Source organism: Hyla sarda, chromosome 6 (genome assembly GCF_029499605.1).
Source record: "Hyla sarda isolate aHylSar1 chromosome 6, aHylSar1.hap1, whole genome shotgun sequence".
NCBI lineage: Eukaryota > Metazoa > Chordata > Amphibia > Anura > Hylidae > Hyla > Hyla sarda.
Window position 1 is genome coordinate 91,278,494 of NC_079194.1, and position 25,695 is coordinate 91,304,188.

General features: G+C 46.5%; 1 protein-coding gene across 1 annotated transcript; it reads right to left on the bottom strand.

Annotated features, from left to right (window-relative positions):
- Positions 1-430: 430 nt before the first annotated feature.
- On the bottom strand, positions 431-25,433 carry ARF4 (ADP ribosylation factor 4). The gene is made up of 6 exons (XM_056524436.1): positions 25,219-25,433; positions 12,200-12,280; positions 8,490-8,599; positions 6,515-6,586; positions 1,723-1,848; positions 431-1,495 (listed from the first exon to the last, which is right to left on the bottom strand). The coding sequence occupies exons 1-6, from the start codon at positions 25,283-25,285 to the stop codon at positions 1,409-1,411; spliced, it is 543 nt and encodes a 180-aa protein (XP_056380411.1). The 5' UTR covers positions 25,286-25,433; the 3' UTR covers positions 431-1,408.
- Positions 25,434-25,695: the final 262 nt, after the last annotated feature.

Genomic DNA, 25,695 nt, shown 5'->3' on the forward strand with positions numbered 1-25,695 from the left:
TCCCTGCAGCACCCGCATTCTATGCGGGTGCTGAATCTCCAGTTTCGGAAACCTCCAGGTTTCCGGGACTGGGGACGTGACGTCACGCCATGCCCCCTCCATACATGTCTATCGGAGGGGGCGTGACAGCCATCACGCCCCTTCCCATAGACGTGAATGGAGGGGCGTTACGTCATGTCCCCTGTCCCGGAAACCTGGAGGTTTCCGATTCTAGAGACGCAGTCCCCGCATAGAATGCAGGCGCTGCAGGGAGATCACAGGGGGGGGGGTCTCAGCAGCGGGCCCCCGCGATCACACATCTTATCCCCTATCCTTTGGATAGGAGATAAAATGTTTTCGCCTGGAATACCCCTTTAACCATGGAATATAGACCAATAGTTTTTGGACAGCAATAAAGGCCCTAAAAAAAAAAAAAAAACACACAAAGAAAAGCTTTTTTTTGTTATTTTATTAGGAATAATTTTTAGTGGGGTATGAAGAAAACGTCAATTGTTCAGATTGAGGAATTCCAAAACAAAAAAAAAATCTTGCATCATGAAGATATGTTCACCAATAAACAATAAAACATCAGCAGAACTATGATACAATGGGCAAAAACAGTCAAGCCGAAAGCAACATAAAACAAACAAAAAACAAAACCCTAAACTGAGACAATCTGCTGAGAAATAAAACAAGCCAGGGCTCCTTTGCTGCAAGCTCTCTCAGCAAAAGGCATTATTGCAATCTTGCTTCAGCAAAGGCCTGTGTCACCAACCCTCATTGCAAAAGCAAAGTTAGTCTTGGCTAACACATGGTTAAAAGAAGTGAGAATTGGTGTCGATCTGAATAGTGTTTTGATTTCGGCTGATAAGGGCAAATAGTTACTAAAAAAATCTTTTGGCATGGATGAAAAATAAATAGATATGGAATGCTACGTTTTACTTCAGCAGAAAGTCTTAGGAATGACACGTGGGAGTAGAAGATGGGGGGACAGTTCTTCAAAAACATCAGTAAAGCAATAATTCTGCAAAGTGTGCAATAAAACAGCTCGACTTTACATAGGAGAGCTGCAACCAACTTGGGAATGACATTGTGTTTGTCTGGAGGGAGAAGGGGGCATTACAAGGGGAGGGGGGAAGCAGTCAAATCTATAGCATCACAATAATTATTTCCAGGCATGTAAGGGATAAGTAAAACCAGAAAACACTTTCACATAGGGAGAATTTATTATTTTCTGCTTTATGTCTAACCACATTGCTCTGAAAGCAATATGAAAACTCAGTAAAATAACCAGCAACAAAAGAATCTGGAAACTTTAGAGTGTTTGCTGCCCCCATTCCATTTCTTTATACCATTTTAGAACTAGTTTGGATGTTACGCGCCTAGACCACTTCTATTCATTGTGTCCTCTGCTGAACGCCGCTCCTCCCTAACGCTTGGAGAGCTCATTTGATAGCCAGTCCAGTCCTTCATACAGACCGGTGCCCTGAGTTGCACATGTTGCTTGCACGTACCACTGAAAGAGAGGAGGGATAAGTCACAAATTAATCAGGACTTGTCAAATTTATACCAGTGTTTTCCAACCAGGATGCCAACAGCGGCTCCGAACAAACTCCAAGTATGCCTGGACAGCCTCTGGCCTCCCGGGCATGCTGGGAGTTGTAATTTTGTAACAGCTGGAGGCACCCTGGTTGGGAAACTCCTCTATATAAGGATGCTGTGCAGAACACTAATGATACTTACAATCCTGTTGCGGAGAGTCTGAAGAGTCAGCTTGTCTGTCATCTCACTGATGGCCATCGCGTTGGGCAAATCTTGTTTGTTGGCAAACACCAGCAACACAGCATCCCTCAGTTCATCTTCTTGGAGCTAAACATGGAAATAAATGTAAAATATGCAGTCAGATCAGGCATGAGATATTACACTGTAAACACAGACAACTGTTCTTTTATCTGCTGCCTTAAAGCGCATAGCCGAGCAGAACTGCAGGATGTTGCTGTAAGACACCCACATTTCCTAGCACTTGCTGGATTTTTTGTACTAGTCCCTGACAATGCCATATGCTACAGTAATACTGCTTAAAGAGGACCTCTCATTAACTTGATAAATGTTATAATCCTCCCAGTTCACTGCCCCATCATGATAAACCACCCCCTGCCTTTATTTTTATTATTTTTGTTCTCTACCTTAATATAGCTCTGTATTTTCTGCTCAGTCAGATTCAGACTGGGAAGGGGCGTTCCCCAGCAGGCGTGACATCATCTGAAGCCATACAGGGGAGAACTTCCTCCCTCACTCTGCTACCAACTGCATATGGCAGTTCAGTGCGAGATGAGCTATGATAGCTTAAGGCTGCATACACCCCCCTCAGCACTCCAGACTGCATTTCCTGTATTTGGATTTCTGCCAGGCCAGCAGGAGTCCAAAGTCTGTGCATGAGATGGGCCGAAAATGTGCTCTGGACAAGTAGGGAGACGCCTAGTGGCAGCTTTTTTTTTTTTTTTTTTTTTTTTAAACAAAACATAGAAAACCAAGTATATTAGAAAGTTTTTTTTATTTACCATAAGCAGTGCAATAGGAAAAATTCGTTTTAATAAGAGTGCCCATTTAAAGACTTGAGATTGGAAAAGAAAAAGAGAGACCGACACAGGCGCCTTGTGCGTTGCCACTAAACAGAGATAGCAAATTAGAACAAAGTACCAGTGAACGAGCAGAACTTGCCCCTAGGTAATGGCTGCTCACCTTGAGCGAATAAGGTATTCGCATATAACTCAACGTGGGTGGCAGAAAGGCTGGAACCGCTGCTGAGCCTGGGTCCCAGGGAAGGGAATGATCCGATCCTGATAGAAGTGGAGGCGAAGAAGGAAAATTTGACCCTTACAAAGGCGCTGCTAGTTCCAAAGTAACGTGGATGCCAACCAGAGGTATTGGTAAAAATACCGGAGTGGTTTATTAGAGCATAAGAGGACAAGTACACATGACGCGTTTCGGGGGAGCCACCCCCTTCCTCAGATCAGTGTCTATCACTGATCTGAGGAAGGGGGTGGCTCCCCCGAAACGCGTCATATGTGTACTTCATTGTCCTCTTATGCTCTAATAAACCACTCCGGTGTTTATCTCAATACCTCTGGTTGGCATCCACATTACTTTGGAACTAGCAGCGCCTTTGTAAGGGTCAAATTTTCCTTCTTCGCCTCCATTTAAAGACCTGTCACCTCTGTGTGTCATTTTTACTAAATACTTACATTTCTTAACCACTTAAGGACCAATGACGTCCTGGGACGTCATGGCACCCTGGGCCTTAAGGACCAATGATGTCCCAGGACGTCATGGCGTTTTCCGGTCCCTGCCGCGTGCCGGGCAGAGATCGGAACGGCATGCCTGCTGAAATTGTTCAGCAGGCATACCGTGCAAATGCCTAGGGGGGTCCCGGGACCCCCGCATGTCGGCGATCGCAGAAAATCGCATGTCAATTCAGACATGCGATTTTCTCCTATTCCGGGCTGATCGGGTCTGGTGACCCGATCACCCGGAAAATAGGGATGCTCGGACCTGTCAGTGACAGGCCCCAGCATCCTGCAGGGTAGAAGTGAGGTCGCAATGCTGCGATCTCCTCCCATCCCCTGCCATTGGTCAGAACTGATTCTGACCAATGGCAGAGCAGGACGGTGGGTTGCCATGGAAACCCCCCGTTCTGCCCACCCCTGGATGTCAGGCAGAACGGGGGGGGGGGAGTGGAGAACATGGAGGCCGATACCTGGAGGAGAAGACTCGTGGGGCCCGGCAATCATCGCAGATATTCACCGGAGATCCCGGCTCAGGTAGGGAATCGACGGGGGGGGGCGGGGTGGAGAAATGAAACTGAAAGTAAAGTGATTTTTACTGTACCACTAGGAAGGCCGAACTGCAACTCCCAGCATGCCCAGACAGCCAAAGCCTGTCACAAACTTCACAAACTTCTCGGCTCGGCAGTTGATGACTTATCCTGCATAAATTAGTTCAGCTTTCAGGTGCTCCGGTGGGCTGGAAAAGTCGGATACAGTCCTAGGAAAGAGTCTGCTAGGACTGTATCCACCTTTTCCAGCTCACCGGAGCACCTGAAGGCTGAACTAATTTATGCAGGATAAGTAATCAATTGCCGAGCCGAGAAGTTTGTGACAAAACGAATTTACTGTAAGTTCGCTCATCTCTAGTCGTAATCACCACACAATGGCAACTCACTACGTACCATTGTGCAGCCACTGGCAACAACATACAGCACTCACACAGAAAAATACAACCGGCCCCGGCCAGAACTGTAAGTACAACTCTCCTTACAAGGGTGCCTCCAGCTGTTGCAAAACTAAAACTACCAGCATGCCCGGACAGCCATGCTGGGAGTTGTAGTTTTGTAACAGCTGGAGGCACCCTGGTTGGGAAACACTACCTTACAAGATTGTAAGTACATTTAAGACTAAAAACAGTGGGGCACTGTCAACAAGTTAGCACCTTACTTATCTTACCGTTTTTTACACTTGAAAATGAACGACAGAGGGAGAAAACTCATAGGAATCGCTACCATAGATCTATAAACATGCTTTATGTTGATAGATGTATCATAAAGCAGAACCACGTCTTGAATAATATATAAAGTACTCAGGAGTGATATTACAACCAAGACATATCAAAGCTATTTATGGATACAATAGCTCCTATATACTACATGTGGGACAATTAAATTGGCACTGTAATTAAAACTATTTTTTGCTATTGCACTCCTTATGGTAAATAAATAATCGTTTTAATGTACTTTGTTTAATAGAAAATGAAGTTTTCTATGTTTTATTTGTGTTTAAAAAAAAGCTGCCACTAGGTGTCTCCCTGCTTGTCCAAAGCACATTTTCCCCCCCATCTTTTGCATAGACTTTGTACTCCTGCTGACCTGGCAGAAGTCCAAAATGAGGAAATGCTGAGGGGGTTACATAGTTAGTATGGTTGAAAAAAGACATACGTCCATCAAGTCCAACCAGGGGATGGAAGGGAAGGATGTAAGGGGATAAGGGAAAGGGATGTAGTTTTATAATTCTGCATAAGCATTAATGTTATTTTGTTCCAGGAATGTATCTAACCCTGTTTTAAAGCTGTTAATTGTTCCTGCTGTGACCAGTTCCTGAGGTAGACCGTTCCATAAATTCACAGTCCTCACGGTAAAGAAGGCGTGCCGCCCCTTTAGACTAAACCTTTTCTTCTCCAGACGGAGGGAGTGCCCCCTCGTCCTTTGGGGGGGTTTAACCTGGAACAGTTTTTCTCCATATTTTTTGTATGGGCCATTTATATACTTATATACGTTTATCATATCCCCCCTTAAACGTCTCTTCTCAAGACTAAACAATTGTAACTCCTTTAATCGCTCCTCATAGCTAAGATGTTCCATGCCCCATATTAGTTTAGTCGCGCGTCTCTGCACCCTTTCCAACTCCGCAGTGTCCCTTTTATGGACAGGCGACCAAAACTGAACAGCATATTCCAGGTGAGGCCGTACCAATGCTTTATACCAGTGCAGCCTTAGCCAATCATAGCTTATCTCACACTGAAGTGTTCTGGGCTGTGTGTAGCGGAGTGAGGGAGAAAGTTCTTCCCTGTATGGCTTCAGACGATGTCACGATGGTAACACCCCTACCCAGTCTGTGAATCTGACCGAGACTGAGTGGAAAATACAGATCAATATCAAAGAAGAAAACTAAAGAAAATTATAATTATAAATTATAAAAAAAAAATATTTATTTTTTGAGCCCTACATGTGACTTGAGGGTATGTTCACACAGCAGAATATCTGTGCGGAATTCCTCATGAATATTTTGCACGGATATTCTGCAACGGCAAGGTCTTACTGAATTGAATGGGGTTCTGCTGCACTGTTCAAACGGCAACAGCGTCCGCTGAAAGAATAGTCAGGTCTATTCTTTCTGCGGAGTCTGCAAGGATTTGCACATTTCCCAGTAGTCCTAGCGTCAGCCAGTTAGTCAAATGTTTTTTGTTCGGACATTCTACAAATTATTTTTTTTTCACACTTTGGTTTGTTCTGCACAGAAATCACTATGCTTTTTACTTTGATACTTTAAATGATGCAGGTTTTGGTCACGTGGCAAATTCATGTGAATCGCACAGCTTACATATACTTCATCTGTACATGGCTGAAAACTGCAGTACACAATGACAACCTATAGCCAGATTAGAGATGAGCGAACTTACAGTAAATTCGATTCGTCACGAACTTCTCAGCTCGGCGGTTGCTGACTTTTGCTGCATAAATTAGTTCAGCTTTCCGGTGCTCCGGTGGGCTGGAAAAGGTGGATACAGTCCTAGGAAAGAGTCTCCTAGGACTGTATCCACCTTTTCCAGCCCACGGGAGCACCTGAATGCTGACCTAATTTATGCCGAGCAGAGAAGTTCGTGACGAATCGAATTTACTGTAAGTTCGCTCATCTCTAAGCCAGATAATTTAAAAAAGTTACATGATTTTATTTCACCCGACCCTGTTTGTCATTTTACTTACCATCTTCTGTAACTCCTCAGCGGCTTCCTGAATTCGCTCTCTGTCATTACTGTCTACAACAAAAATGAGGCCCTAAAAAAAGACAGAAAATATGATTAGTACAATTCTGGCACAAAAGGAAAGGAAAAGCTGTTCACAGCCAAAGGGGCACAATGCTCAGCCAAGTGCCGATGCCCATTCATCTAAACACTCTGCTCTGGTTTGCGTTGGGTGTAAATGGCATAAAATAAAAAAACAAATAAGCTGAGCTACAAACCCAACAGTGAAACGCACAGAAAAAGAAAAAAACTCCAAAGAGTGGCGCTATCCCAAAACATGAAGTGATTGGTATCTTAAATACAACAGTACGTTATTTTAAAAAACACTCAAATGGTTACATCCATGAGCAAAACGCGTTTCGGGTATGAGCCTACCCTTTTTCACTTGCAGTTGTGACACATCTGCAATTGAAAAAGGGTAGGCTCATACCCGAAACGCGTTTTGCTCATGGATGTAACCATTTGAGTGTTTTTTTAAATAACGTACTGTTGTATTTAAGATACCAGTCACTTTTCACGTTTTGGGATAGTGCCACTCCTTGGAGTTTTTTTTCCTTTTTCTGTGCAATCCTCGTACTGGAACCACTGCCACGGCTCCCGGTCAAGCTCCAACGGCCTGCAATCCTAAGAGTACCCCACTGTTAGGGGTGATATGCCGAATTTCTAATTCTTCCAGGTGAGAGTCTGTTATCCAGTAGTCCACCTATTACCTATTGTAATATCAGGATTACACGAGGTGCTGTCCTCTTTCCATTTTTACCCTTCTCTCCCAACTGTGAAGTGTCAGGGCTGCGGAAATATTTAGACATTACAGTAGCATGGATTCTTACAGAAATTAGTAAACTTCCTCTAGCAGCCAAAAACTGACTGGGTCACTGACCACCCCATGATAACAGAACAGATTGTAGCTCTGCTCCCTTCATTTGGCAGCAATTACAAGATCAGTGGATGAAAGGCTAATGGAAGAGATCTATATTTACTAAGCAGATGGAGCAGAGCGAGGACATGGGCTGTCAATCAAGGTGAGGCGGAGTCACTACTGCCGGAGCGATGGGACCAAGTATAGCTCCCCGCCCAGGGGACTACTTATATGGTGGTGGGGGGAGACTTTATAATTTCATATCCTCACCATCCCTGGGGGTAAAAACATCCCCTGGGCACGGTGAGGAGAAAGATTTTACCATATAAAAAACACGTTGCCAAGCGTCATATATGGGAAAATCTAATGCTTTGTTCCCTTTAAAAGAGAGTTTCCCCAAGATAATATTCATAACCTAGGATAGGCTTTTAATATCAGATCACTAGGGGTTCCAAAAGATGGATTCATACCCATGCACATGGTAACTGCTGTGCAGCCTTGCCCAGTTTGTTGCAAAACCACAACTCCCAGCATGCCCAGACAGCCTTCGGCTGTCTGGGCATGCTGGGAGTTGTGGTTTTGCAACAGCTGGAGGTACCCCGTTTGGGAAACAGTAGTCTAACTCCTTCACATGGGTATGGGTGCAGAAAGGTAAAGGGGTATTCCAGGCAAAAACTCTTTTTATATATCAACTGGCTCCAGAAAGTTAAACAGATTTGTAAATTACTTCTATTAAAAAATCTTAATCCTTCCAATAGTTATTAGCTTCTGAAGTTTTCTGTCTAACTGCTCAATGATGATGTCACGTCCCGGGAGCTGTGCATGATGGGAGAATATCCCCATAGGAGCTGGACAGCTCCCGGGACACGAGTCATCAGAAAGCAGACAGAAAACAGCAACTCAACTTCAGAAGCTAATAACTATTGGAAGGATTAAGATTTTTTTAATAGAAGTTATTTACAAATCTGTTTAACTTTCCGGAGCCAGTTGATATATATAAAAAAAAAAGTTCTTGCCTGGAATACCCCTTTAGATTCCGCACCCCTTACACAAACAGAAAAAAAAAAAACACCTTTACCTGTGTATTCTGGAAATAATGCCTCCAAAGGGGTCTGATTTTGTCCTGGCCACCAACATCCCAGACGGTGAAACAGATATTTTTGTATTCTACAGTTTCCACATTAAAACCTGGAAGAGAAGTTAACACATTTATATGTCATAAGTTTATATGGTTAAGCCAATAAATAAATCCCATATTTTCCATCATCGCGGCATCAGCCCCCACCCCAAAACCTATACCCTGGAACAGAGTGGCTATGTATCCAATGTGTGGGTGATGTCAGCCCATACTGTCTTATCAAAGTATATACCAGTCATTCCTTTCAGCACTTTGCAGCTCAGTATATGCTAGGCCATAAAGACTGGGTTTAACTCACTAAGAGCAGTCATCCCCTCAGTGCAGACCCCAGGGGGTGGTTACAGCAGCTTCATGTTGCAGTGTCGGCCGCACATACAGCAAACCTCTGGCCCTTGTATTAGCAATGTCCATAGATTTACAGGAATGCACTTTTTTCCTCTCGCAGGAGAGCATCCCACAGTGCACCAGTGGAGCTACAACACTGAGGTAAACAATGCTGTCATATGCTTGCCCACAGTGACGCGATTTGGTCCTTGACTCCTTTATGCAGTCACAGGCCTTTGGAAAATCCTATTTCTAGGCTGTGTCTGGTATTGAAGCTCAGTCATATTGACTTAAAAAGGGGTATTCCACTGGGAAAAATAATTTAAAATCAACTGGCGCCAGAAAGTTAAACAGATTTGTAAATTAATTCTATTAAAAAAGAAAAATGTTAATCCTTCTAGTTCTTCTAATGCTCCGTTCACACTACGGAATTCCCGCGTGAACGGGTTTCCGCGAGACCCGTTCACACTGCGGAAATTTCAGCGGCGGACATTTCCACCGCTGAAAGTGTTCCGCGCAAAGAACGAACATGTTCATTCTTTCCGTGGATTCCGCGAGCACTGCATAGCCATCAATGGTGACGGCTCAGTGCCCCGCGGCCCTAACACCGAAGTATTTTCGGCGGCGGCCGCCAGGCGGAAGCTCTGATCGCGGAATTCATCCGCGAGAATTCCGTAGTGTGAACAGGGCCTAAGAGTATATTCACACTGAGGAATTGGGGCGGAAATCACGCTGAAGATTTCCACCCCAAAATACAGTTTTTTTTCCGCTCAGAATTAGCAGCAATTTCAGCGGAATCTCCCACATACTCCTCCTTCTCCTCCTCCGCATGCAACCTGCATTTCCGCGTGAATTCCACGCGGAAATGCAGGTTTCATGCGGAGGAGGAGAAGAGGAGATGTATGTGAGAGATTCCGCATGGAAATAGTTCTGACTGAAAAAAAAAAAAAAATGTCATTTATCAGACAGCTTTTATAATTTCTCCATAGTCCAATTACCATCAGTAAAGGACAGGAGTCAGCATGGGCACTCTGGGGGTCTGCGGCACACAGCAAGCTGAAATGCACTCTGATCTGACACCTTCTGTTATAGCCGGAACTATTAACCCACTAAGTGAGAGTTTTAAACTGGTGGGTTGGCATTCAGCCCGTGATCCTGTCACTGCTTCACCAGCTGTCCTTACTTGGGCCACTTTTGGTAAGTTACTAAACACTACATACTGGAACAAGGTCTGCTGTTTTAGAGATTAACTGTCAAAGAACTTTTTTTGCTTGAACACTTAGGACAAATTTATAATTTTTGGGGGAGATTTAACAAAACCTGTCCAGAGGAAAAAGTTGCCCATAGCATCCAATCAGATCGCTTATTTCACTTTTCAGAGGCCTGTTCAAAAATTAAAGAGTGATCTGATTGGTTGCTATGGGCAATTTAGCAACTTTCCCTCTGGACAGGTTTTGATCAATCTCCCCTTTATACCTATTTTCCCGATTTCAATACATGAATGTCAAATACTTACTGTCCAATTATATTTTATTTTACAGAATATACTTCGGCCCCTTTCATACTGCTGGTATGCTCCAGCAAATTCGGCCGTCAAACTTTTTTTTTGCATTTTGCCGTCCGTAATTTTGCCGGACCATACCAGCAAATAACTGGTCCCAAAGGCCTCCATTATATTCAATAGCAGCCGTTATTTTTGGAGAGAAAAGCTGGAGAAAGCGACTGTGCACGCACTATTTTTTTCTCCGGATTTTCTCGATCCTAAGATAACTGGCATCAGACTCTGGAGACAGCAGGCAGTGTGAACATAGCCTTATATAGTCGTGTAGGCAGACATTGTCTTTTGTTGGTTAGGTGTCACAGCCTATATTATTGCACTAGAAGTCTGCTGGTTGTTACTACAGTATGTAGTCAATCTTGTTCACACTCCCCTTAGCTGAGCCCCTATATGATTTAGTGGGTGATTTTGTATTCCTAACTACTACATAGTGTCCAACATAAAGAGACATGCCCCTTTATCTGATGGCCATGCCCCTTTGTAGTGTTTTCTGAGTAAAGTGCAGAGTTAGTGGTGTTTTTTGCTGGAAATTCTAACAGAAAAACCTTACAAAATCTACTCAGAAAAGCCTTAGTAAATAAGCTTCTAGTGCTGGGCGGTATACCGGTATGAACCGGATACCGTTTTTTTTCTCCCACGGTATGGATTTTTGCCCATACCGCTATACCGGTCGGGCCCCTCCCCCACCCTCCGAGTCAATAAAAAAAATTTAAACTTACCCGTAATGGGGGTGGTCCGGGCCATCCATCCATCCTGTAGTGTCCGGCGGCATTCCGGGTGGAGGGTGAACCGTTCCGGGCTGTCCTCCGGGGGTCCTCTTCTCCACTCCGGGCAGGCTCCGGCCTAGTACGCTGCATAGACGCCGCTACGTCTAACGTCAGGTGCGTCGCTGCGCTGCGGCGTCTATGCAGCGTTACTAGGCCGGAGCCTGCCCAGAGTGGAGAAGAGGACCCCCGGAGAAGAAGGACAGCCGGGACCGGTTCACCCTCCACCCGGAATGCCGCCGGACACTACAGGAAGGATGGATGGCCCTGCTCACCCTCCCCAGACGGTCCCTGCAACAACTGGGAAGGCGAGTCAGGGTTCTGGGATGGACAGGGGTCTGTATAATATACTATACCTACAGTAGGCCCTCCAGCTGTTGCAAAACTACAACTCCCAGCATGCCCGGACAGCCAACGGCTGTCCGGGCATGCTGGGAGTAGTAGTTTTGCAACAGCTGGAGGCACCCCTAGTTGGGAAATACTGACCTATACTATACACTACTATATAGTCCAACATGCTAGGAGTTGTAGTTTTGCAACAGCTAGAGGCTGTAGGGTTGTTTTTTTACATCTATTTAAAAGGGTACTCCACTGCCCCAGTGTTCAGATCATTTAGTTCCAAAAGCCCATTTAGTTTCGCTACGCCACCTCAATGCAAGTCTCAATGTAAAAAAATAAAATAAATACCGTGAAATACAGTGATACTTTAGAAAAATACCGTGATACTCATTTTTGGTCATATTGCCCAGCACTATAAGCTTCATTGCTTGGGAATTTGATAGCACTTTTTTACAAGTCACATTTGCGCAAGAATCTGCATCTCTGCCCTCAGAGTCAGTATGACATCAGTAGGAAGTACAGGCCTCTTGTCGACCAACCGGTTTACCATAACATGCACCACAAAATGAAAAAAATATAATAATTATGGCGTAAAGCTACATCTATTTGCTTTCACTATCATGCAAGCAATAAGTAAAGATATTGTAGCGCTGAGATGTACTCACCAATGGTGGGGATGGTTGTGACAATCTCTCCCAACTTCAGCTTGTACAGGATTGTTGTTTTACCGGCAGCATCAAGACCAACTGAAAAGAAGGATATATACACGATGAATGTGATATACATGTCAGGTGTAAACCTACTGCTATAGAAGAAGCCAACACATCTAGTTATATTAATAATAAAGTGTACACCAATTAAGTAAACTGGAGAAGGAAACGCTGAGGACAGAGCGGAGCCTAGTATAGGAACCCACATCCAGGTATTGCGCAGAACAAGCTGGACAGGTTCCCTCTATGACGATGATCTCCCCTATTGTCTGATACACTTTACCAGAAGCCATGTTGTTTACACAAATATAAATGTAGTACGTGCAAATGACAGAGCAAAGAAGCATCAAAATAAATCCCACTCTATATATATTAACATCTACAATACATTTCTGCTCCTGTAGAGTACAACCATGAAAAGAAAGCATGTCCTAGGCTTGTTCTATACATAAAAGACCTTAAAAGGGGTTACTCATGATGAAGACACACACCACACCGGTCCTCTCGTCGTGTGGTATTGCAGCTCAGTTCCACTGACATGGGCGGATTTTTGCAGGTTTTTCTCTGTGGGTTTAGCAGCGGTGGAGTTTTGGCAGGAGACCCCACTGAACTCAATAGGTGGCAGCAAAATCTGCAAATCTGAATGTACCCGGAGACATGTCAAGAGTTTTGATTGGTCTGGGTTTCAGCGCTGAGGTGTCCATTGATCGGTAGAACAAGTGGGCAGAAGCGCCAGGACTTGCAGCGAATTCCGTCCAGCTGCTTTAGTCAACCCCATTATAAGTCTATGGGGCTATCTGAAGTTGTACGGAGATCGCTGTGAGCCACCAGCACATTTCTCACCACTCATTCTAATGATAATTGTGGGTCTCAGCACAGACCCTGATCGATCAAAACCTTTGACCTATAAAAACTTTCAGTTTAAACTCTGGTCTTGAAAGGGATTAGTATATATTATTCAAAAAGAAGAAAAAAATGTTACCTTTCTTGCTCCTGTTACTACAGAGCTCAGCTCCCCCCTTCCGGGTTTGGGGACGTGACATATGCCAGTTCAACCAATCGGTTGACACATCGGTGCGCTGCCTCAGCATTATTATACCGGCTGCGGCACGTGAGGAAGGTTTGGGTTATTTTACGTAACCCCTCCTTGACCAGATATTAAACAGAACGTTTTGTCCAGAGAACCCCAGTAAGTTGGCCTTAAACCGCAAACCAACATCAACTTTGGTGGTGGTTTATCAGGTCAGAATTTTTTTTTTTTTTTTTTTTTTTTTAGGGGGCAGGGAGGATTCAAATCCAACATGCACGATTTTTACATGTCAATGAAGTTGGATTTTTACATCAGATTGTCGATCTTGCTGACATTCACCTATTGTGTATGGGTGCAGACACTGACATTTGGCCAATATTGCTTTTGCAACATTCTAAAGCCTTATTTTTCCTTCAGCGTTGTGGATTAAAATGTAATTTATTAAAATGCAAATATATGTAATACTGACTCAAATACCAGGAGGAGTAATGTGAATTGTCCCATTTCTCTTACAAAGACTCATTTTGGAAGACCCAACAGGTGTCTGCATTATACAGAAAGCACTGACTTCAATACCCATTGTGTAATAATGCCATCATTTGCCCTGTGGCGGTGCTGGAGCCGAAGTGAGAAACTCATTTTTTCGACTGATATTGGGGACTAGATGTGATCAGTTTATTGCTGGTAAAGCCGACTAAAACCCCAATTCGTCTATGAACAGAGCTGTCAATCTCCAGTACAATTCTCTCTTTCGTCTACTTCAGGTCCGGTGGGTGGATGAGATTGTCAATGTATAAAGTGGGGGTACACTTTCCTCAAGTCTGGGCTTGATTGTCACCAATAAATGAGTGTATTTGAAATATATGTCAAAAATTATGTAGATCCTGTGAATTAATTTAAAACAATTTATTACAATAATAGTGCTTGTGGGGTAATCAACCATACAAGGCACGATCTCCGTGTATACATCTATAAGCGCTACAGACTATTTATAATCAACCATACAAGGCACGATCTCCGCGTATACATCTATAAGCACTACAGACTATAATCAACCATACAAGGCCCGATCTCCGCGTATACATCTATAAGCGCTACAGACTATTTATAATAAACCATACAAGGCACGATCTACGTGTATACATCTATAAGCGCTACAGACTATTTGTAATCAACCATACAAGGCACGATCTCCGCGTATACATCTATAAGCGCTACAGACTATTTGTAATCAACCATACAAGGCACGATCTCCGCGTATACATCTATAAGCGCTACAGACTATTTGTAATCAACCATACAAGGCACGATCTCCGTGTATACATCTATAAGCACTACAGACTATTTATAATCAACCATACAAGGCACGATCTCCGCGTATACATCTATAAGCACTACAGACTATTTATAATCAACCATACAAGGCACGATCTCCGTGTATACATCTATAAGCGCTACAGACTATTTGTAATCAACCATACAAAGCGCGATCTCCGTGTATACATCTATAAGCGCTACAGACTATTTATAATCAACCATACAAGGCCCGATCTCCGTGTATACATCTATAAGCACTACAGACTATTTGTAATCAACCATACAAGGCACGATCTCCGCGTATACATCTATAAGCGCTACAGACTATTTATAATCAACCATACAAGGCCCGATCTCCATGTATACATCTATAAGCACTACAGACTATTTATAATCAACCATACAAGGCACGATCTCCGTGTATACATCTATAAGCGCTACAGACTATTTGTAATCAACCATACAAGGCCCGATCTCCGTGTATACATCTATAAGCACTACAGACTATTTATAATCAACCATACAAGGCACGATCTCCGCGTATACATCTATAAGCGCTACAGACTATTTATAATCAACCATACAAGGCCCGATCTCCGTGTATACATCTATAAGCGCTACAGACTATTTATAATCAACCATACAAGGCACGATCTCCGTGCATACATCTATAAGCGCTACAGACTATTTATAATCAACCATACAAGGCACGATCTCCGTGCATACATCTATAAGCGCTACAGACTATTTATAATCAACCATACAAGGCACGATCTCCGCGTATACATCTATAAGCACTACAGACTATTTATAATCAACCATACAAGGCACGATCTCCGTGTATACATCTATAAGCGCTACAGACTATTTGTAATCAACCATACAAAGCGCGATCTCCGTGTATACATCTATAAGCGCTACAGACTATTTATAATCAACCATACAAGGCCCGATCTCCGTGTATACATCTATAAGCACTACAGACTATTTGTAATCAACCATACAAGGCACGATCTCCGCGTATACATCTATAAGCGCTACAGACTATTTATAATCAACCATACAAGGCCCGATCTCCATGTATACATCTATAAGCACTACAGACTATTTATAATCAACCATACAAGGCACGATCTCCGTGTATACATCTATAAGCGCTACAGACTATTTGTAATCAACCATACAAGGCCCGATCTCCGTGTATACATCTATAAGCACTACAGACTATTTATAATCAACCATACAAGGCACGATCTCCGCGTATACATCTATAAGCGCTACAGACTATTTATAATCAACCATACAAGGCCCGATCTCCGTGTATACATCTATAAGCACTACAGACTATAATCAACCATACAAGGCACGATCTCCGCGTATACATCTATAAGCGCTACAGACTATTTATAATCAACCATACAAGGCACGATCTCCATGTATACATCTATAAGCGCTACAGACTATTTATAATCAACCATACAAGGCACGATCTCCGTGTATACATCTATAAGCGCTACAGACTATTTATAATAAACCATACAAGGCCCGATCTCCGTGTATACATCTATAAGCGCTACAGACTATTTATAATCAACCATACAAGGCACGATCTCCGTGTATACATCTATAAGCACTACAGACTATTTGTAATCAACCATACAAGGCACGATCTCCGCGTATACATCTATAAGCACTACAGACTATTTATAATCAACCATACAAGGCACGATCTCCGTGTATACATCTATAAGCGCTACAGACTATTTATAATCAACCATACAAGGCACGATCTCCGCGTATACATCTATAAGCGCTACAGACTATTTATAATCAACCATACAAGGCACGATCTCCGTGTATACATCTATAAGCGATACAGACTATTTATAATAAACCATACAAGGCACGATCTCCGTGTATACATCTATAAGCACTACAGACTATTTGCCACACTGGGATACCAGCACTTTTTTTACCCTGAATATTATAGGTCTATTTTATTTCATTGTATGAATATTTTATACATTCAATATTTGTTTTAAATTAATTCACTGGATCTCTATCATTTTTTACATATATTTTATATACACCCATTTATTGGTGACAATCCCAGACTTGAGGAAAGTGTACCCCCACTTTATACATTGTTTGCAGGATGTATGGGATACACAACCTTTTTCACATTAGTACTCGTCTGGCAGTATTACTGTTGTCCCTATTGTCTGGTTGCAGCTACCTATACACGTTTTTAGCGAGATTGTCAATGTGCAGAAGAGTCCTTAAAGGGATATTCCGCTGCTCAGCGTTTAGAACAAACTGTTCAGAACGCTGAAGTCGGGAGCTTGTGACTTCATAGCCCCGCCCCCTCATGACTGAACGCCCCCCCCTCAATCCAATTCTATGAGAGGGGGCGTGACAGCTGTCACACCCCCTCCTATAGACTTGCATTGAGGGGGCAGGTGTGATATCATGTGGGGGCGGGGCTATGACAGTTTGTTTCTAATGCTGAGCAGCGGAGTACCCCTTTAAATTCAAAGTGTCTGTATTACAAAACTGAAGAGGAGATGTTTATCACTGAATATTTGCCGCACAAAACGCTTCTAGTCTACCTAATCCACTGTATTTGGATACATATGTGTACAGATTTCCTAGCTAAGGGGTCTCCCTGGACCACACTAAACTGTTAGCGATTCTATCTGTTGTGCGGGGCTCAGGGTGGATTACATGCCCTCAGTTGGAGTAAATATGAAAATTCAACAATAAGGATAATGAGTAAATGTCAAACATATAAGGTTTCATATTATCACTTAACAGAACAAACAATCACTACTACCAGGCCCATCGCAAAGAGGGGACGTGTGCAGCTAAAAGACATATCTGATAGGCAAACAATGGCTGTAATATTCTACATAAGAGGCAGAATCGACTAGTTATGTCTTATTCATTGATCTACCAATACCAATCGCTGTCGACAATTTTCATTATCGATTAACTAGTTGTTAGGAGATGTGGCCCAGTAACATAGTACACCTTCTATTGTTACTACTTTTCCTGCCTTTTAGCTCCTCAGTCTGCCCATAAATGTCCCCCTCCGTCTCCCCTTACCCTCCCGATGCCTCTTTATTCCTTTTCGAAAATGCTGCTGGCCTGCACCACCTGCGGCCTACCTCCAGCCGGCGCCATTCCCAGTCACAATCAGTTTACAGTCCTGACATTGCGGGAGCCCCCCTGTCCGGCAAGAAGCGCTGTTCTCCATCCTCCAAGCAGTGACAGATCTTCCTGGTGCAGGAAGGTCGCCCATCACTAAGGTTGGTGATCTGCTGCTTCCCCCCCCTGAAGCTTGGCCCATAGGTTAACCCTTCAGGTGCCATCTCCTCTCTCTACTCCCCTGTTAACCCTTTAGTTTGTTCCTTCACTCTTACTCTTAACCTTTCAGGTGCTATCCACAATTTCTCCTGTCCTCCCATTAACCCTTTCCTGTTCCCCTAATAGTTTTATTTTTATTATCCGATTAATCGAACCAATTATCAGCTAACTAATCGATTTTTACAAACGAAGCTTAGGTGCAGCCCCATATGGTACGTAAAACACCTCAGAGTATCAAAATATACAGCAATCTTTGCATGCTCTAGGTCAGTGGTCTCCAAACTTCAGCCCTCCGGTTCGGACGTTGCAAAACTACAACTTTCAGCATGCCCGGGCAGCCACTGGCTGTCAGGGCATGCTGAAAGTTGTAGTATTGCAACGTCCGGAGGGCTGAAGTTTGAGATCTGCTTTTATCACCTAAAGCAGTGGTCACCAATCGTCCTGTGTAGTCACCTGAGGTCCTCAGCTCACTTCTCCCCACAAATAAACTTTTTGTTGTTTGTGTGCAAATTGACCTACGAAGGGTCAGGCACTTCTAACAGTACGCTGCTGTAAATTCACAGACGTGTGTAATGTATGCATCAGACTTCTCCAGATGGAGTCAATAAGACCGTCCCACCTGCAGCGATGTCTTCTGTTACCACGTCACAACAATGCAGCCACAGGAGGGTCCAAGATGTCCACAGCAGAGCGTGTTGTGTTCCTCCTGTGCTGGTAGAAACACGTACATGGCAGGGCCTACCTCTCTATAAAACCGACCCTTCACATTCCTCAAATACCAGCGACTAAACAGGAGGGCAAAGCTGTCCACAGTATGGGGCACACTGACCATCTTAACCGAGCACGATTATTAGGACCAAACGGATTTTGGGCAAAGCATAGATTTAACACATTATAAGCCAAAAAGGCAATGTCTGATGTGTGACAAGACGTGCACCGCACACTGAGGGATACAACTACTACTTTACACCATACACGACTCTTCAATGGCATCATTCTCCATGAAAATCATTGTAAATCCAGGCATTTACTTAAACACCATTGGTAAGTGCTCCCCAGTGAGTGCACTGGAAATTGTCATATAGCGCAGGTCTAAAGCTGCCCAAATAGATGCAAACAAGAGTCACTACTAACAATGTAAATGGAGGACAAACCTGACGGCCGAGATTAGCAGCTCTTCTCTAGCATTGCTTTTCTACCCCGCCCTGAATACAATTACAGAATATCTACAGCCAAACACAGTCCTGCCATTTAATCTACATGTGGACCAACAGGTTTAGCTACTGAAGGCTTATAGGACCCTATGAATGGCCGACAAATACTACCCGAGTGTTCAGGTCAGATGCAGAGGGACATGATCTGATCTTTAGACACGAGGCCTCTACTGAACACAATATTTCACCTAACTGCTCCATCAACCCCTGCTGTACTTTTTGCTAGAGGGAAATAAGCCACAAGCAGACGACTGGCAGCAGCTCATCTCCCACCCGAACAAAGGATCGGGCATCCTAACATATCTGATCGCTCTCAGCCACCCCCAACATCTGTGTAGGTGAGAGATGGAGACCACATACACAGGATACCCGGCCAACCCTGCGGACTTCTCTGATTCAATGAGTACATACGACAGCCAATTTACATGGTCAAAATGACAATTGCAGATCTTCAGTTATGCTAAACAGCCCAAAATGAAACAAAAAATCGCAATGCTGCTTGTTCGAGCTTAATAGGAGTACAAAGATGGCAGACCTGGGCAGCTTTATTAGGCCCCGTGCTTCCATTACAATACTTTACCAAGGAGCGAATTACTCTCCAAAAGTTGAGGGAGGGAGCCCCCATGTCTAGCTACTCAGATGCTGCTCCCACTAAACATAAGGGGTTAAACAGCCATTGCACCAGGCTATCACCTCAGCTGTATGGTAAAGCCGACAACTGCTGCCCCCAGCGCACAGAGCCCCCCCCCGCGCACAGAGCCCCCCCGCCTGCCCCCAGCGCACAGAGCCCGCCCCCCCAGCGCACAGAGCCCCCCCCCCCCCGCTTGTCCCCGGCGCACAGAGGCCCCCCCCGCTTGTCCCCGGCGCACAGAGCCCCCCCCCCCGCTTGTCCCCGGCGCACAGAGCCCCCCCCCCCCCCCCCCGCTTGTCCCCGGCGCACAGAGCCCCCCCCCCCGCTTGTCCCCGGCGCACAGAGCCCCCCCCCCCCCCCGCTTGTCCCCGGCGCACAGAGCCCCCCCCCCCCCCCCGCTTGTCCCCGGCGCACAGAGCCCCCCCCCCCCCCCGCTTGTCCCCGGCGCACAGAGCCCCCCCCCCCCCCGCTTGTCCCCGGCGCACAGAGCCCCCCCCCCCCCGCTTGTCCCCGGCGCACAGAGCCCCCCCCCCCCCGCTTGTCCCCGGCGCACAGAGCCCCCCCCCCCCCGCTTGTCCCCGGCGCACAGAGCCCCCCCCCCCCCCGCTTGTCCCCGGCGCACAGAGCCCCCCCCCCCGCTTGTCCCCGGCGCACAGAGCCCCCCCCCCCGCTTGTCCCCGGCGCACAGAGCCCCCCCCCCCGCTTGTCCCCGGCGCACAGAGCCCCCCCCCCCCCCCGCTTGTCCCCGGCGCACAGAGCCCCCCCCCCCCCCCCGCTTGTCCCCGGCACACAGAGCCCCCCCCCCCCCCCGCTTGTCCCCGGCACACAGAGCCCCCCCCCCCCCCCCCCCGCTTGTCCCCGGCGCACAGAGCCCCCCCCCCCCCCCGCTTGTCCCCGGCGCACAGAGCCCCCCCCCCCCGCTTGTCCCCAGCGCACAGAGCCCCCCCCCCCGCTTGTCCCCAGCGCACAGAGCCCCCCCCCCGCTTGTCCCCAGCGCACAGAGCCCCCCCCCGCTTGTCCCCAGCGCACAGAGCCCCCCCCGCTTGTCCCCAGCGCACAGAGCCCCCCCCCGCTTGTCCCCAGCGCACAGAGCCCCCCCCGCTTGTCCCCAGCGCACAGAGCCCCCCCCCGCTTGTCCCCAGCGCAGAGCCCCCCCCCCGCTTGTCCCCAGCGCAGAGCCCCCCCCGCTTGTCCCCAGCGCAGAGCCCCCCCTTGTCCCCAGCGCACAGAGCCCCCCCGCTTGTCCTACCCTCACTTCCTATATTTGGACTCCTCATAGAGAGACAGGCAATAGCTGAAGGGACAAAAAACATTTATATTTGTTACCACTGTATATTACAAATACACATATAATGGTATTATATAAAAAGTGTTTGTTGATGACAGGTACACTTTAAAGCGGTAGTGCACACGACTGACCACTGCTCCATTCAAACAGGGGACACCGGACCCCGATTTCAGGACTATGCTACAGAAAAGGTTTATACAGTTGCCCCAAAGCACATAACCAATGCCCCCCTGGTACAATCGACTGAACCCCTAAAAATATTACAGATCTAGTGAAAATGAACCGGTTACTAGGCAGGTGACCTACCCATAATATTATACTACCTAATACGACCGGATGTCTATGAGGACATATGTGACAAACTTGCACAGATTTTAGATATGACGCTAAATGACTTCATCTATTTCCTTAACCAAAACATTTGTAATATATAAAAGTAATATGTAAACGTAATCCGTTATGCCCATATATGGAAGGAAACAATATATAGATGCACAGAAGTCATACACAAGTCCACCTTCCACATCACTAAGGAGTCCCGGAACAGGAAGATAAGATGATTACATAACGTCAAGGAGACAACCAGGAAACACCTAAGAGCTGCAGGTCCTGGACAATCCCATAGACTGTCACACCAAGGGCCCATGTATGATGTGTCACCTCCCCAAATAATAGAAGGTGGGGATCTGTCAGGAGGCGGAGGATCCCATGGTGACAGCCAGGATTACAAGATCCTAGAGTCCCCCTCCCTTGTTCCTGAAGATATCCTGCGTGCACCTAAAACATATACATCAGAACACTGCCAAATACCTGGCTAGCGGGGATGGCGGGATGTAGTATAATGCAAAGAAATCAGTTCTGTTAACAATAAAACAGTAGTAAAGCATGGAGTGTGAACAGAGCCCAACATCCCATGCAAGCAAATGATATACTAGAGCTGGTCAATAGGTAGAATATGTGGAAGTACTAGTATCCATACGTATAGACCAGGGTTTTTGTAAACAGGGAGCCTCCAGCTGTTGCAACACTACGACTCATAGCATGCCCAGAAAGCCAAAGGCTGTCAGGGCATGCTGGGAGTAGTAGTTGTGCAACAAGTTGGGCAAGGCTGCAGAGCCATTACAGTGTGCATTGGTATGAAAACATCTAAACCAGCGTTTCCCAACCAGGGTGCCTCCAGCTGTTGCAAAACTAAAACTTCCAGCAAGCAAATTATATACTAGAGCCGGTCAATAGGTAGAACATGTGGACGTACTAGTATACATACATATAGTTCAGGGTTTTCCTAAACAGGGTGCCTCCAGCTGTTTCAAAACTACAACTCCCAACATGCCCGGACAGCCAAAGGCTGTCCGGGCATGCTGGGAGTTTTAGTTTTGCAACAAATTGGACAAGGCTGCAGAGCCATTACAGTGTAAATTGGTATGAAAAAATCTGAACCAGTGTTTCCCAACCAGGGTGCCTCCAGCTGTTGCAAAACAAACTCCCAGCATGCCTGGACAGCCAAAGGCTGTCCGGGCATGCTGGGAGTTGTTTTGCAACAAATTGGGAAAGGCTGCACAGCCATTATAGTGTGCATTGGTATGAATCCATAAAAACCATTGTTCCCACCAGGGTGCCTCCAGCTGTTGCAAAACTACAACTCCAAGCACGCCGGACAGTTGGAGGCAGGGGGCCTCCAACTGTCCGGCGTGCTTGGAGTTGTAGTTTTGCAACAGCTGGAGGGATGAGAAACACTGGTCTAAACAAAGGCTTTCCAGCCATGCTAGAAGTTGTAGTTTTGCAACAGCTGGAGGCACACTTTGAAAAACACTGGTATAGACCCTCAGTTTCCAAACTGTGAAGCCCCAGTAGTTACAAAACTACAAATTTGCAACATCTGGAGGTCCACCATTTTGGAGACCACTGGTATAGACCCAGATTAAGAGCTACAAAGTGTCTCTGGCCTATCCGTACATTCATAGAAAATCGTGTAATGCATCGTGGCACCTGTAGAGGCGCTGTAGAGAATAAAACACTTGTAGCGGCGTTCTCCCACACATGGATTACCCAACAGTGGGAAAACCTGTCACAGATATATTGGGAGAACCTAACAAAAAAGGGATTGTTCAAATGGAGAAGTAATAAGTGAATTTAGAGAACATTACCTCCACCTGTACAACTACAACCCCTACCATGTCCAGAGCCTACAGCAGGCAGGGATTTGGAGCTTCGCATTGAACACCGCACTAGATGCACATACTACTTTTGCTGTATATCGTCCTTTTATAAAGCTATGTTCAGGCATGCTGGGCATTGTAGTTTGCAACAGCTGGAGTCACATTGGTTGGGAAACACTGCCATAGAACTTCTACAGCAGTTGGTCCAACATTTATTCAACCAACATCTATGTCTCCTGATGTCCCCATAGAAATGACTGAACATTCATGTGATCCCAATGGAGTGAGATGCAGCCGAAAGGACTGACTAGCTGAGATCCAACATGACAGACCCCCCCCCCCCCCCCCCATCAAAATACATTTTAGATCAGTGGTCTTCAACCTGCGGAACTCCAGATGTTGCAAAACTACAGCTCCCAGCATGACCGGACAGCCAACGGCTGTCCGGGCATGCTGGGAGCTGTAGTTTTGCAACATCTGGAGGTCTGCAGGTTGGAGACCACTGTTTTAGCTATTGAGGGTATGGGGACCAGTACCCCCTATTTACAGGCCTAGCTGATGGGAGGCAGCCTGACTGCTGAGAACACCATCTATTATGAGGGACCCTGATGCCACGAATGAGCACCGCTCCGTCCATCCATTCCAATCACTGCTGAGTGCACATAGAGGATGAATGGAGGGAGGGTAGAGAATGTGGACAGGCAGCTGTTTATAATGAGACATCTTTAATGTTATCTTATAGAATAGTCCAATTAACTAATATTCAGGGGGAAAAAAAAGATACCTTCAACCTCCCGCACCTGACTAAATGCCTGTACCCCCTTCATATACTGTTCAACCACCCACCTGTGACCGACCACACAAAAGGGCCCGGACCCCTCCATATACCCAACTGCCCACCTGACAGATCCGATCAAGGGCCCGGACCCCCTTTATATACTGTTCAACCACCCACCTGTGACCGACCACACAAAAGGGCCCGGACCCCCTCCATATACCCAACTGCCCACCTGACAGAGCCGATCAAGGGCCCGGACCCCCTCCATATAGCCAACTGCCCACCTGACAGATCTGATCAAGGGCCCAGACTCCCCATATACCCAACTGCCCACCTGACAGCGATCTGATCAAGGGCCCGGACCCCCTCCATATAGCCAACTGCCCACCTGACAGATCCGATCAAGGGCCCAGACTCCCCATATACCCAACCTCCACCCACCTGACAGATCCGATCAAGGGCCCGGACCCCCTCCATATACCCAACTGCCCACCTGACAGATCCGATCAAGGGCCCGGACCCCCTCCATATACCCAACTGCCCACCTGACAGATCCGATCAAGGGCCCAGACTCCCCATATACCCAACCTCCACCCACCTGACAGATCCGATCAAGGGCCCGGACCCCCTCCATATACCCAACTGCACACCTGACAGATCTGATCAAGGGCCCGGACCCCCTCCATATAGCCAACTGCCCACCTGACAGATCCGATCAAGAGCCCGGACCCCTCCATATTCCCAACCACCCACCTGAAAGTGATCTGATCAAGGGCCCAGACTCCCCATATACCCCACCTCCACCCACCTGACAGATCTGATCAAGGGCCCGGATACCCCCATTTTCTAACCCCCGCCCCCCCAGGGACCTGTTCCAGGGCCTGAACCCCCACCCTGGGGTGAGTGGTTAACACAGGGGGGGCACTGCCAATAAACAGAACCATAGGTGCCCACAGGACCAAACCTAGAGATCAGCCCAGTCACATCAGATACCAGTGTCATGGCTGTTGCAGGACTACAACTCCCAGCATGCCTAGACAGTCTAAGTGTCCTTCTATGCTGGGAGTTGTAGGATAACACAGGTTAGGTATCCCCGCTGTATAACAGATGTCTCCGGCTCCTCTGGGGGACCACTGAGGACCCTCCAGTCCCCGCCGCCCACCCCGGATGTCACAGGCCGGGCCCACTCACCCATCAAGATTCGCATCTGTTTCTTGCCGAACAGCCGGGAGAAGAGCGAGGAGATGGTGAGGCCCATGGTCGGTGCTCGGCGGCCGCTGTGCTGCTCTTGCTCTGGTGCCCGGCGGATACTCGTCTCTCTGCCACGTCACGCTCAGCCCCGGCAGCGCTTCCAACGCGGTCCAAATGACGTCACGAACGCCACATCCCGAACTGCACCGGAAGTGGGGGAAGGGAGGGGCGCGGTTTTGGCCACATGACACGGACGGACCTGATGTGGGCGTGGCTTAGGGGAAAGGCGCCCGTTACCAAGAGACGTATGAGTGAACTGGAAGGAGACGCCTGGGGGCGGAGCTATCGACGCCCAACCACGCCTCTTCCAACGTTAAAGGTTCCAGCCCAACAAATCCTACTTCGTGTCTCTGATGCGCATGCGTTATTTAGGTACCTGTGATGTAAAGTATTTTCCAATCTGTGAAAAACGCCATA